Source organism: Pipistrellus hanaki, assembly GCF_964339955.1.
Source record: "Pipistrellus hanaki genome assembly, chromosome: 1".
NCBI classification, from domain to species: Eukaryota; Metazoa; Chordata; class Mammalia; order Chiroptera; family Vespertilionidae; genus Pipistrellus; species Pipistrellus hanaki.
The window spans coordinates 78,500,340-78,515,606 of NC_140503.1; the positions used below are offsets into that span (position 1 = coordinate 78,500,340).

At 44.3% G+C, this 15,267-nt stretch overlaps 1 protein-coding gene and 1 long non-coding RNA gene across 3 annotated transcripts in view; one reads left to right on the forward strand and one right to left on the reverse strand.

Annotated features, from left to right (window-relative positions):
* The window catches only part of PRKD1 (protein kinase D1), a 290,502-nt gene extending 275,745 nt beyond the window's left edge, over positions 1-14,757 (reverse strand). For both annotated transcript variants that reach the window (XM_084874187.1, XM_084874186.1), the window contains exon 1: positions 14,189-14,757. In XM_084874187.1, the coding sequence (XP_084730313.1) occupies positions 14,189-14,458 (270 nt within the window). In that variant the 5' untranslated portion in view covers positions 14,459-14,757. The remainder of the gene's footprint in view (positions 1-14,188) is intronic.
* Positions 13,455-15,267, forward strand: part of LOC311617650 — a 54,668-nt gene continuing 52,855 nt past the window's right edge. Inside the window, exon 1 of the long non-coding RNA XR_014794142.1 lies at positions 13,455-13,606. This is a non-coding gene — a long non-coding RNA (uncharacterized lncRNA). The remainder of the gene's footprint in view (positions 13,607-15,267) is intronic.

Consider the following 15,267-nt stretch of genomic DNA (forward strand, 5'->3'; position numbering starts at 1 on the left):
TCACTTCTGCCCCCTATTCTGCCCAGAGAAATGAGTGAAAGCAAAGATCATGCCAGATGACAGTCTATGCAAACCGTTTGATTTTTAAAAAATATTTTAAAGGTCTATCCCACGTGACAACTCATTCTACACTAGCAGATGAAATAAGCATCTGTGGCAGAGAAGGGCACAGAGCCTTCCTGTAGAGGAGCTACTCGGAAGCGAATACATTATTTCTCAGCACCGGTCAATTGGTAAAGAAGAGCTAGATATGAGTGATCCACTCTTCAAAAAACAAGGGATGCCCTGGGTCTAACCAGTTAAAGACGGGTTGTCTCTAAGGCTTACAGAGCATAGAGCTTGGCTAGTACGGTAGACATCAGGGAAAGTCAGACTTCCAGTGCAGCTGGGTAGGTCTGCTACCTTTTGGTTAGCCAGGAGACTCCCAGTGAGACCTGTCAAAGAGCATTCACTATGGAACTTGTGAACGACTAAAGCTGCAAAACTGACACATATATTAAGGGAGGCAATATTTTCAGGTGCCTTTCTAGGCCATTAGGAATGAATAATTACTTTATGCTTCCCAATAGTCATGCAGAGTAGGAAGCATTAGAATTGAATTATACTTTAGATCAAACCATGTCTACCTATACACACAACCACATTGTTGTAAAACTTAAAGACAGTGCAATTACTTGGCAAGGAAGCACTGGTGTTCGCCCTGTGCACAGTCACTACAAAGGAATGCAAGGCAATCCACAACTCGGATTGGCTAGCACTATGGAAGCAGGAAAAACGCCTCTTCGTGGCCTGTGACTGATCATACACAAGTGGGAGTACGCTTATCTTAGCGTGGATTCATTTACAGCTGACCAAAAATAAACTAACAAACCACAAATACATTAAATTCATAAAAAGAGAAACATGTTTGCAAAGCATGATCTTTTTACATACTGGCAATCCAAATACTTCTCACATGAAAAGTAACCACTGAAAGGCACTTTTCTTAAGGACCCTTAGATATTTTCTCAAAATCAATGTATTATTCAAGAAAAAACAAATGGTTCATTGATTTATACTATAACTAAGATTCTTTACATGTGCTGGTGTTGAGCCAATTTTACAAACATGGCCTATCCTAACACTTCCAACACACCTTTGTGCCCACGTCTCATTGGAAGTTAAGTATTGTGAGTCGACCTGACAATACTTACTGACTTAGGCCAAACAGAAAGTAATGAACTTCTTTGGATAAATAACAAGCGTGTTTGGAAATTTAAAAAATGGGGTGAGGATTGGCAATCCCCATATCTTTTTACCAGAGTATAATGATAGTAAATTTTAAATCAAATTCTGCTACACAAACAAGCATCATTTTTTAAATGAACCAATAGAAACATTACAGTTCATGTGACACCTCAAGGGTGAGGCATGTCTCTTAAACACTTGAGGTAATCCTATACCTCTACTGCACTCCTATCCCCAATGAGGGTCCACGTCTAACATCCCTTAAAAGAAGCCTTGTGGCTGCAGCCTCCGAAGGACTGGAATTCTAGCTGACCGCTCTGCGGGACGTGAATTCTAGATGAGGGAAGCCTTCCAGACTAAGAAATTATGTAAACTAACATTAAAGTAATATCATACTGTCAAAGCTGAGGTGTTTTTATGAAAATTTAAGCCAACATAATAGGAAGTTTGGCATCCCCCCCACCCCCCAGAATTTGATAATTCCTCTCTGTTCAAATCTAGGGCCACTCCGGTCCTCCCTGGTTTTAGGATTAGCTATAGTGAAGTGACTGACATATTGGGAGGTTTGCTTTTTGCTTAGTAGTTATGTGATTTGGGATAAATGGTTTAACCTCTCTGACCCTTACTTTCCTAATCCTTAAAATGGAGACAAAATGACTATCACAGAGGGCTACTGGGAAAATCAGAGATGGTCAAGGAGGGGAAGGAGAGATACCGACAGACACACGGAGTAAAGGACACCGGGGAGGTTTTATTCCTGGAGGCTCCAGTCTCCGGCCATGTTTACCGTGAGCCCCTGGAACCTTGTGGACCACAACCCAATGCTCCTGGGAAAAGCTCTTCCTAAAACTTGCTCAGTCAAATCATGGGGGAGCCTCTTTGACACACTCATGTGTGACCTTCTGAAAACTTCCTACAGGACTATTGTGCTTGGAAAAGCCTCCTCCAGATGAGGCTCTGTTGGTCACACATGTGCTTAGTGAGACCTCGCCCACTGCTACCCTGTTTCCCCGAAAATAAGACAGTGTCTTATATTAATTTTTTCTCCCAAAGTTGCGCTAGGTCTTATTTTCAGAGGATGTCTTATTTTGGAGGAAACATGGTATTCATGTGGCCCCAGCTAACTGAATCATAGGCCCTTCACTATCACTGTTTTTTCTGCCCTCCGGTGTCACTATCTCACAATCCTACAGGTGCTACCTACTCAAGCCTGCTCAGGCCTGTTCACCACCACTGGCTCAACAGCATCACCAAAGCTTAACTGCAGCCTTCCTGCCCCCACCATCCTCCCACTCTTCCCTGATTTGTTTTATAATTTATTTTATTTTATTTATGTTTTCCATCACCATTTATCCCCTCCATGCCCTCGTTCACCTTCCTCCATCCCCCTAACCCCACAATCACCACACTGTTGTCCATATCCCTGAGTTCTCTTTTCTTTTTCTTTTGTGCTCAGTCCTTTCATTCCACTTCCCAAAACTCCTACAACCCTCCCCCCTATCCCTCCCTCCCAAGAGCTGTCTGCCTGTTCTCTGAGGCTGTCTCTATTTTGCTTGATTATTCAGTCTGTTCATTAAATTACACATAGGAATGAAGTCATATGGTATTTGTTTTTCTCCCACTGGCTTATTTCACTTAGCATAATGTTCTCCAGGTCCATCCATGCTGTCACAAAAGGTAAAATTTTATTCCTTCTGGAATTAATGGCACAGTGGTATTCCATTTTGTAAATGTACCACAGCTTTTTTATTCACTTATCTACTGATAGATACTTGGGATGCTTTTTAAAAAAAAAAAATATATATGTTTTTATTGATTTTAGTGAGAGAAGAAGGGAGAGGGGGAAAGAGAGAAACATCAATTGCCTGCCTCCTGTGCATCCCCCTACGGGGGATGGAGCCCAAAAGCTGGAATTGAACTGGCAACCTTTCCGTAAACAGCACAAGGCTCACCAACTGAGCCACACCAGCCAGGGCAGGGCTGCTTTTGACAATGGTGAGAGCTACAGCTCTTTGCCCCAGACCACTGCTTATGATCAAGTGGCCTTGACTTGTACTGCTACAGTCCTGACAGGCTAACTGGCCTAACCAATTTCTAAATAATTACAACTCTGTTGGTCACACATGCGCTTAGTTGCAGCTTTCCATACCAGGGATACAGACCACACTTTTTAAAGATGCTGAGGTAGTGCAAAAGCTCTAGGGATGGTGCAGAATGGACAGGACACCTCATCTTTCTGGAACCTGAGTATTCTCCAGTCCTACACAAAAAAATGTGCTTCCTTGGCAAAGAAATCACCTTCAGGTGTCTCCAAATCCCTTATTCCCTATGCTAGGTGCCCTGAAACCCTTAGTATGTCCCTCCCTGAAGGCTGGCCTTGATCTCCCAGCACTGAGAGGATGTGGCCACTCTGAAGTATTGTTAAGAACACCTGGTCTGACCCGAAAGGCCCTCTCCCACCACACAAGACCGCAACCAGCTCTCAATAATCTGAGGAGTTAACAGAGAGGAAAAACAAACAAATTTAAACAAAAAAAAACTGGCCGGGACCGGTTTGGCTCAATGGATAGAGCGTCGGCTTGGGGACTGAAGGGTCCCGGGTTCGATTCCGGTCAAGGGCATGTACCTTGGTTGCGGGCATATCCCCAGTAGGGGGTGTGCAAGAGGCAGCTGAGTCGATGTTTCTCTCTCATTGATGTTTCTAACTCTCTATCTCTCTCCCTTCCTCTCTGTAAAAAATCAATAAAATATATTAAAAAAAGAAGAGCCGACTTTCTAAAAAAAAAACAAACAAACAAAAAAAACTGTTCATGTTTAATTAGAGGGTTGAGACAGTGCCATGAATAAACTATTTAAAAACAGGGGCAGGTGTCCTAACTCAATCAATTAAGTTCTCTGGAATTTAACTCAAGTACATGCACCAGAGAGAAGTAATCTTTGGTCTCTCTCTGGCCATAGTTACCAGTTATAAACAGTGAGCCCTAGCTGGTTTGGCTCAGTGGATAGAGCATCGGCCTTCGGACTGAAGGGTCCCGGGTTCAATTCTGGTCAAGGGCACATGCCCAGGTTGTGGGCTTCATGCCCAATAGGGGGTGTGCAGGAGGGAGCCAATCAACGATTCTCTCTCATCATTAATGTTTCTATCTCTCTCCCTCTCCCTTCCTCTCTGAAATCAATAAAAATGTATTAAAAAAAAAAACAAAAAAAAAAAAAAAAACACAAAGTGAAAGTTCCATAATCATGCAGTAATTACTCTATCATTAGGGTGACTAATTCAGACAAACTAAGAAAAGGTTTTACTTTTTTAGTATGTCTAACACTGACAATTTTAAATCTTTCTTAACATTTTAATGTAATGGCTTAATCTTTATGAATGGTTAATGAGAAAAAAAATTGCTTAAAAAGTGTAAATTTCCCCTGGCCACTTTGGCTCAGTGGATAGAGCATGTTGGCTGTTGGACTGAAGGGTCAAGGGTTCTGGTCAAGGGCACTTACCTTGGTTGCAGGCTTGATCCCAGGCCCCTGTCGGGTTGCAGGTACAAGCAGAAAGTAACCAATCAATGTGTCTCTCTCACATCAATGTTTCTCTCTCTCTGTCTCTCACCCTCCCTTTCACTCTCTAAAAATTAAATGAAGAATGTCCTGGGGTGAGGATTAACAACAACAACAAAAAAACAAGTCTAAATTTACATCAACATCAATTTACATAAATCTAGCTGCATAAATTTCAAGCAAAAAATTCTTACTTTATAGTCAACTTCAATCATTTACCAAAAAAAATACATAAAAGCAAACTAATGGAATATGGAGTTCATCCTATATAATAAAACCCTCACATGCAAATCGACCAAACGGCAGAATGACTGGCAGAACGATCGGTTGTTAAATGTGCACTGACCACTAGTGGGCAGATGCTCAATGCAGGAGCTGACCCTGGTCAGAGCCGGTGAGCAGGCAGCGCCAGACCACCAGCCAAGGCAGGTGCCAGTGAGGGCCCCTAATCACCCCACCCACCGGTCACCCCACAGATTGGCTCTGATCGCCAACCAAGCCTAGGGACCCTACCTGTGCATAAATTTCCTATTATGGGCCTCTAGTCCTATCTAACAAAGAGGTAATATGCAAATTGACCATTACTCCAACACACAAGATGGCTGCCCCCATGTGGTCAAAGATAGCCACCCCCATGAGGACACAAGATGGCCGCCACAAGATGGCCAGTAGGGGAGTGCAGTTGTGGGCAATCAGACCAGCAAAGGGGAGGGGGGGCAGTTAGGAGTGACTGGATCTACAGGGGAGGGCAGTTGGGGGCAACCAGGCCAGCAGGGGAGGGCAGTTAGGGGTGACTGGGTCTGCAAAAAAGGGCATTTGGGGGGAACCAGGCTTGCAGGGGAAAGCAGCTGGAGGAAATCAGGCAGGCAGGGGAGAACAGTTAGGGGCAATCGGGTCAAGAGGGGAGCAGTTAGGGTTGATCAGGCTGGCAGGGGAATGCTTATTGGGTGATCAGGCTGGCAGGCAGAAGCAGTTAGGGGCAATCAGGCAGGCAGGCAGGCAAGTGGTTGGAAGCCAGTAGTCCTGGATTGTGAGTCCTGGTGGGATCATGCCTAAACGGGCAGTCAGACATCCCTCGAGGGGTCCCAGATTGGAGAGAGTGCAGGCTGGGCTGAGGAACACCCCCTCTCTGTGCACGAATTTCATGTACCAGTCCTCTAGTATTTTAATAAACTACTGTTTTGATGCAGTTTGATATACAAATATGTTATTATCAGTGACATATTTTACCAAATCAGGCTTTGATTATATGCATATTTTTCAAACCATTGTTTATGAAAAAAGGAAACAGACTCAGATATTTATTTCACAGGCTTAATAACATTCTTTTATAATTGGGTTTAATTGTCTATTATTTCTGTGACAAACATTACAGTTGACTGAACAATATACATTTGAACTGCCTGGGTTGACTTAAACATGGTTTTCTTTTTTTTTAATAAATACTGTAAATGTATTTTCTCTTTCTTCTTATATTCTTACTAGAGGCCCCCATGCACGAAATTCATGCAAGAGTGGGCCTTCCTTCTCCAGCTGCCGGCACTGGCACTGGCTTCCCTCTGGCCCCCGGGACCCGGACTTCTCTCACAGCCCCGACTTCATCCCAAAGGTCGTCTGGAAGGATGTCCAGTCTAATGAGCATATTACACTTTTATTATTATAGATACCATTTTCTTTTCTCTAACACTTTGTAAGAATCACTTACAAAATATATGTTAACTGACTATTTACATTATCAATAAGGCTTCCGTTCAACAGTAGGCTATTGGTAGTTAAGTTTTGAATGAGTAAAAAGTTATACACAGATTTTAAACTGTGTGGGAGGAGGAGAGAGGCACAGTGTCCTAACACCCACATTGTTCCAGGGTCAACTGTACACTAAAGCAAGCTTCAACTGCATTAACGTTTAACATTCCATATGCATGCCCAGGCCTTGCAACAATCTGAACCAAGGAAAGGTACATATAAAAAAATTTTTTTTTTTACCAAAATAGTTAAATAAATTTCTTCTAATAGACAATATGTTTCTTTTAGTAACAAGAAAATGCACTACATTTTGCCACAGCCTACAGAGCCTTCGATTAAAAATACCAATTATTTTTCACATTCATATCTTTTGATTATACCTTATCATATTCATACTTTTTAAATTATTTTATAATATCTATGTAAAAAAAAAAAAAAACAGCCCACAGGGAGAGAGGCATTCAGAAATTTTTGAAATTGTGCCTAAATCCAAGTAGTAAATTCAACAAATTCCTCATCAATCACTGGTTTAGTCAGAATAGAAGCCAATGAACCAGTAAAGGATGCATCAATTTATTTTTCCTTTTTAACAAAATAAGTTGGACAAAATTCCTACATGTTTGCATATTTAAAAATCGAATCTTCATATTTGCCAACATTACTAAGCTACTATATCAACTGCCTAGTTTTAGCCAAATAAAACCTTTTTGCAACTTTGGAAGGAACTTCTATATAGGATACTGTAAATCTGGACATGCATAAGTGTGTCTCAATATGTGGTATTTTTACAACTCTTATCTTTATAAATATCTAAATTCTGTGATATTACATAATGGCCAAGTGGCCATGTAAGTAAAACTTTGTTTATTTAATTATCTGTGATCTGTATAAGACTAGAAAGACAGAGTAAGAAACAGTAAAATGTGGGTTTCTGATGCCAAGTAACTTCAAGTAATGTTGTCAATATCCATTTTTAATGGTACAGAAATATTTGGTTAACAGTATCAGAGGAATTCCTGGGAGAAATTTCACATATTCTTATAACATATGAGAAAAATAAGCATTTCTCTGTATCTAAATCCTATCAATAGAAAAATGAAAATTGGTGCCTTTTTAACTTGTTTGTGTTGTTCTAACATATTTCAACATTAAGGAATGATTTAAGAAACTGAAACCTCATTTCAAAATCTCCCTAGCATAATGCTGGGTAAATTAAAAGGTGAACACAATTTTTAAAAACACGCTAAACTTTTACCTCTGTTTTCACATTTGGACTTAGGGCTTTCAGATGAACCAAAGTGACTGTCAGAGGTCGGGGTCAGAGGTCAAAGAGATTAGTTTGCTTTTGGCAAAAAATATAAAAACAAAGAACTCTTATGATCAACTCCTATGGAATTGCATTTTACTTCTCATCCAAACTGAATCCAGCCCCAGTTGCTTGGTTATTAGAGCACTTCTCACACACACACCTACCTTTCATGTAATTATCTATTCCACTGTGAGAGATAAGTGGTAGTTAATGAAAAGATCTAGAAAAGACTTGTGATTGGCTTAGCCAAACTGCTAACCCAATTGTTCCCCAGTAAAACTGCCTCCATTCCAATATAACTCTTCTGTATGTGCACAAGCTTGTCAAACTAGGTATTCATCAGATATAGCGATTCAGCAAAGATGCTCGATGCTAGCATGGCAGCAAAATGAGATCTCCTTCCGTCCAAACACCTTTCTCTTCAGACCAAGGGCTGATTTGCAGAGGAAGGTTCGACTCCAGTCTTGAGAACCATTATGTTGCCCAATGTTGCACCATTACCTATTTTATTTGCCTTTTTTATCAAATGAAATATCATTAAAATTACTTGCAATTGGAAGGGGAATAAATCAACTTCTTGGTAAAAATAATACAAAGCAATGAAGCTATGCCTTTTTTATCAGCACATATGTTGTTCATTTAACAATAATCAAATTACTTCTTCAGGAAGTCTGAGAGGTTGAGATTTGAGAGTCAGTTTCAAAATACAACTATTCCTAAGACTTGCTCTATTATAGAGTACAGAGAACAGATAATGTCACCTGGGCCTTGCAGCCACATTGCTTTTTATACTGCAATTTCAAATTACATATTGAGATAAGAATAAGAATAGAAAGTACATTTTTATTCTATTAGCAATACAGTAGGCTAGTCTGTAAAGCCTTAGATTATCAATAATCCTATTTATTATGCACCTATTTACCAGGCAGTATATTTAATCTTTTACACTTATTAGACTTTATTTTCAAAGTAATTTTAGATAAGTTACATCCATACATTCATGGGCTTACAAATGTGTTTTGTCTAGAACAGTCCTTAAAAAATCATTCATGCATAAATTAGTGAAGACCGAGATACTCACAAAAAAAGAGTAACAATAATAATAAGCAAAATAAAGTTTTAAATCTCCTTTAATAGTTATGATAGGTGTCTGCTGATACCAAACAATACAGCCATCAAGCATGGGGCAAACTTTCAAACTTTATTAATAATTTCCAGCCCCAAATCTATCCCAACTGATACACAATCACTATAGCATCACAGAAAATTCTTTCAAGCTTATTTCATTCTTGGATTTAAAGGCCAAATTAATTCATATATATGTCAAAACAGCCAATTATCAGATTCTTCTCAGCCCAAAGACTGTAAGGCTAAATGCCTTTAACTTTACAGATTCAAAGAATATTTTCCTTGTGAAAACTGCTAACTAGTATACAGCTGTAAGAAAATGTTTTCAGTTCTGTGTATTGATAGAAAAATATAAAGCATAGTTTCTCTTTTGGATTATGAGATAAATAATAAGGCCTCACTTCTCGCAGCCAAATAGAGAATATAAAACAACTAGAGGCCCGGTGTAGGACTTCATGCACCAGTGGGGTCCCTCAGCCTGACCTGCAGGATCAGGCCAAAACTGGCTCTCTGACATCCCCCCAGGGGTCCTGGATTGTGAAAGGGCCAGGCTCACGGACCCCAATGGTGGGTGTACAATCAGGGCCGGGGAGGGACCCCGGAGGTTGGCCAGCCAGGGAGGGGCCATGGGAGGACTCCAAGGCATATCTGGCTCGTCTCGCTCAGTCCTGATCAGCCAGACCCCAGCAGCAAGCTAACCTACCAGTTGGAGTGTCTGCCCCCTGATGGTCAGTGCTTGTCATAGCAACTGATCAACCGGTCTACTGTCTGCCTCTGGTGGTCAGTGCACGTCATAGCAAGAGGTTGAGTGGCCTCAGCATATCATTAGCATATTATGCTTTGATTGGTTGAACAGATGACCAGACAACTGGATACTTAGCATATTAGACTTTTATTATATAGGATTCTTCAGTATCTGGCAGATAATTGGGCTTTTAAAAATATGTTCCAAAACACATTTAAACATTTAGAAAATATAATACATATATGTGGTATATTTAAAATATAGGCATTGCATCTAAACCGAAGTATAATCCTAAACTTGAAAAGAAATTAAAATTTGAAATATATGGTATTAAAGTTACATTACTTAAGACTCACTTAACAAAATGACAAATCCTATACTGCATCATTAAATCAGAAATCAATACATACAACAATAACAAATATAAAATTTGAATAAAAATATACACCTAAGACTCAAACACCATCATTAGCTTAAAATGACTTGGTTGACCCATGTCAACTAATTACTTCCAGCTTCCTCAGATTATGTAGAAGTACCATAGCTAAAATTAACGACAAACATAAAAATGACACTAAAACTGTTAAGAAAACAACGTACAACTAAGAAAGTGAAACAACTCCAAACGGTGTAAAGCTGCTCTCAAACCCAGAAACTAACCTCTGTTATTCCTTTCGTGAGCTACCCTCTATAAAAGTCTCACTTTTCTTTGGTCAGAGGACATGCCAGGAGTCTTATAGATGCTATTACTCCACACTCAAAAAATAAATATAAGTTGTCTTTCTGTTAACTGCATCCCACATTCCTAAATTAATACTGCTTATTTTTATTTTTATTTTTTTTTAATACATTTCATTGTTTTTTTACAGAGAGGAAAGGTAAGGAATAGAGAGCTAGAAACATCGATCAGCTGCCTCCTGCACACCCCCCACCGGGGATGTGCCCGCAATCAGTGTACATGCCCTTGACTAGAATCGAACCTGGGACCTTTCAGTCCGCAGACCAGCCCTCTATCCACTGAGCCAAACTGTTTTCGGCAATACTGCTTATTTTTAAAAAGTGTGTGATGTGCGGTGTGTGTGTGTAGAGATACATGGTGTACTGTGAACCAAACTAATGTTTCTTTGGGACTACTGTTCCTTGCTTCAAAACAATTCCTTCTTAGTCTATATGTTCAAGATTCCTTTGATAGAAGAAAGTAACTGTGTTTCAAAGTGAGGCCCATTACTGTTCTTTTTTAATAACTATAATCATGTACACTAAGAGTACCTGTCTTTATGTCTTTATACACAACCAGCCTTCAAGGTTGCATGCCTGCAAAGTGAAGAAATAAACATAATAAATATAACCTAAATATATATAACCATGGGCAAACACTTCCAGAAAAAAAGGAATTAATCACATCTTTTATATTCATGCACTGTTACATACAAAAAGCAAGGTTAGATTTTCATCTGACCTTCAAGATAAAAGAAATAATTATTTCATTTTATAAGTCAGTGTACAGGGTACTTTTATAGTAAAGAAAGAACATTTTTTGTTTAGTTGTCACCAAAATTCTTTTAAGTACAGTCAGATCTCTGAAACTCTTCAAATCCATGTAACTGAAAAAAACCCTAAATTCTAAATAGTAAGTTTAGAATTGTTTCTCAGGATCTCCCCCACTCAGCCCTGTCCACCTCGGGTGCTCAGCCTACAGAAATGTCCCAGGAATGTTGCTGAAATAAACAGAATTGTCAGCTAAGACTTCCAAAGATTTAAGCTGGCCTGACCTTAGTATTTAGGGAACTCTCTAACCTTTGAAAACCCTCTTAACACATTATAAAACAATAAAAGCAGAAGACTGCTGTAGCATCAACATGACTCCAGTCTGTCTACTAGCAAATTGTAATTGACTTAAAACTCTCAGCTTTCTCCCACAACATTCATTCCCCATGCCCTCCCTCTCTCTCCTGCCAATCTTCCTCACATTGCTACCTTCAGAAAGTACTTCAAGAGAACTGAAATAAAGAACAAAGGACCACCTCACTCTTCCTTAACTCCACACTGACCGTCTCTGCTCCCCTGAATGGATATGCTGCCCTCTGAATTCTGCCTGCATGATAACATGTCTCAAGATAGATGTTCCTGTCTAGACCCGCCATCCAGTATTTATTTACAGCATCCTGAATATTAGTAACTCTTAAATCCACATCTCTGAATCTCTCTCTCCCTTTGCCATAACCTTTAACAATAAAAGTGGGAGACCTCACCCTGGCTATACCAAGCAGTCAAACTTTTCAAACTCTTCTTGTGAGAGACAGAAGAACTACTGGATTAAATACCAAGAGAAGGGGTCCCCCTTGTAAATCAGTCACCAGGGCTGGTGATTTTCTTCCCGGCATTCCTCCAGGTGTCCCCCACCCCCGTGTTTAGTTCAGGTCTCAATTGGCACATGATGGAACTCCAGTTTTCTTTCTGCCTTAATATGTTTGGCATTCTAAATCACCCTCCACGTGGCAAATCCATCTTTCAGCTGGCCTTGGTTTGATATCTCCATGCAAGAGATTACGGAGGCTTCTGGTAATGTGAGCGCCTTTCCATTTCAAGGCCTTTTCATAGTTACACTTTCTCTAAATATCCTAGTCACTACCCTCAGGCCTGCTGTGTTCCACAGAGCCTCCAGTCCCTCTCCCTTTGCACTCATATAGCCCCCTCCATATAGCATAGCCCGTGTTAGCTGCTGATATGACTGGAATTCACTCTTCATTCAACATTCCAATCCCAAACTTCTTACACCACATGTTTCTCCCCATCCTAAGCTCCATCAAGGGGTGTGTGTGTGTGTGTGTGTGTGCTATAAAAGTGTCAAAAACAGCCTGTTCGTATTAATTTGAACCAATTCAAATACTCCCTATTTCCCTATTCAGGTGAAACCCCATACAATTGCATTTGCTTTGGGGGAAATTTCATTGTACATTATTTATGTGCTTATCCAGTGTTCTTTAATTGACTGTTGACCCCCTAAGAGAGGTTGCTGTAGACTACAACATCCATAGAGGGAAGGCTTGCAGTGCCTAGGGGGGTGGTCCTGTTCACCTGCTACAGGTTTCCCCCCCCCAAAAAAAATATTGATGAGGAGGCACCTGATATGATTGGTACCAGAATTAGACAAAATATGTCATTTCCATGGAAGTTGCAAAAAAATGAGAGTCAAGTGTAATATACAATGTCTCTCCCTTCAATGAACGCTTTCCCTGGCGTCCATCCTTACCTTAGCCTGGCGCCAGAACTTTCACAACTTCCTAGGACAGCGATTTTTCCCAGCGGATTTTCCTAAATATCCCCGCGCTGGGTGCCACAATTCACACAACACTCTGGCTTAGCAAACTCTGCCCCCCAAGTTTCAAGAAAGCATTCCTGATTATCCAAGTGATAGTTATAAGGCAAGTACCAGCCAGTCCTTCGGGGTTGAAATTCAGCACCTTTACAGACCCTGTCTCCACCCCCTTAAGCCTTGGCTATTTACACTAAAAGGGCTGGCGCCAGGGTCCCTTCTCCTTTCTACTCTTATCACCCCCTCCATGCAACCCTCCTCTGGATGGCTGCAGAAACAATCTGAAACTCAGAATTGCACCATTAAGGGTGGTGGGCGGGCTGGGTCCCCTCCCAGGGTAGCCTGGCCCAGGATAATGGCCTTTTCCCCCAACCTGCCTTGGATGGATGGCCGCTGTCCAAAGTTTCACAGCCACAAACTTCAGCGCGGTCTCCCGGCGCCCCATCCAGCGCAGCACCCGACCCTGGAAACGCCTGTGCCCCCACTTCCACGCCCCACTCCCAGTGACCCCAGGATGAAAAGCAAGAAAAGCTGCAACTTCCAAACTGTATGTGGAAATATCTGCCCCCATGTTCACCTAGAGGTAAGTGGGTAGTTTGTTTTCTAAGTCAGTTGTTTTCACAGCTGGCCCAGTCCATCACCCTCTCTTAAAAGCGTATGTGACAGGTGAGAAATTCCTCCTGTCCAGATGATTCCAGGAACTCCTCAGCATCCATCCGAGCCAGAGGGGTTGCGGGGGAGGGCTACGGAAGGGAGGGGTGCTGAAACACCATGAGCGGGTCCCAGGGGACTCTGGCGCCTGGAATGAGCTAGTCCAGGGGGAGCGAGGGGAGACCCAGCCGGAGAGTCTCCCGAGTTGGGAGAGGCGAGACCAGAAAAGGGCGAGATACCTGGACAAGTCCGTCCGGAGAGGGGTGGGAATGGGGGAAGAGGATGCAGGCTGCAGAGAAGCCGGGAATGAATACAGCTTGGGGCGAGGGAGAATCGGACACCAGGAATGCTGTGCCCGGGATGCATGCGGCCGTCCCAGTGGGAGGGGAGCGGTCCCCTCCGGGAGCTCCCGGGAGGCTGGCCGCGGGCTGCGCGCCCGGCCGGACCCGGAAAGTTGGGGCGCCGGGCGCCGGGCGGGAGCGCCCCCCGCGCGGCGGGCGGCGGCCGGGCTTACCTTCTGGTCGACGATGGAGCAAGCCATCTCGCGGACGTGCGCCAGGCTGAAGTCCCCGGCCGAGTCCTGCAGCAGCAGCACGGGCTCGCGGCTCAGGCCGATCTGCAGATGGAAGGAGATGCCCGCCGCCGGCGCCGCCGCCGCCACGGGCGCCAGGAAGGGCGCGGGGCCCGGCCCGGAGCCCGGCACCAGCGCGGCCGCCGCCGCCGCCGCCACCGCGGCCACGGGCAGCAGCGGGCTGGGCGGCCGCAGCGCCGGGGGGGCGCTCATCGCGGCGCGGGGCGCGCGCGGGTCCGGGCGGCCGAGGGCGCGGAGCGGCGGCGGAAAAGTTTGCAGCCGCCGCGGGAGCCGGGAGCTGCGTTCTCCGAGACCCGAGGCGGAAAATGAAAACTTTCCGGAAAAGTCCCCGCGCGGGGGCCGGACCGGGGCCGGGGCTCCGGAGCGCAGAGGGAGGAGGGAAGATGGCCGAGCGGGAGGACGGCGCCGCCGGGAGCGCGGGCGCCGCGCGGGGAGGCGCCGCCTGAGCAGCACCGCCGGGGCTCCGGCCGGACGGCAGGGCAGCCCGGGCGCCGGGGGCGGGGCGGCGGGGCGGGCGGGGCGGGGAGCCGGGGCGGCGCACGGAGCCTCCGCCCGGCGGGCGCGGGAAGCGCAGGAGGCGCGCGGCCGCGGTGGCCGCAGGGCGCTGGGTGGCCGCCCGCCGCCCCGGGGCTGGCCCTCCCGCCGCCGGGCGGGGCCGGTGCGGGGCCCGGGACGCCTGCGAGGGCGCGGCCCGTGGCTCCCCGCGGGGCTCCCCAAAGCCCGAGGACAGCACGTCTAGAGAGGCCACCTGTGCTCGGCGATGGCCCCGATGACGCCGAGCCCCGCTGTCCCCGGGGAGAACACGGGGAGGAGGGAGATAGCGGGTCCCGGGAGACCCCTTACATCGCGGCTCCTCCCAGGAGCCTGGGGTTTATGGCCCGAGCAGGTGGGAGGCAGGTCCAAGGAAATGTATCTGAACCTGTCTCTTACTTTTTTGTCCCTCCGGCACACCCTGATCCCCAGCCCACCTCCTCCACCGCAGCTCCCGAGACACCGGAGTA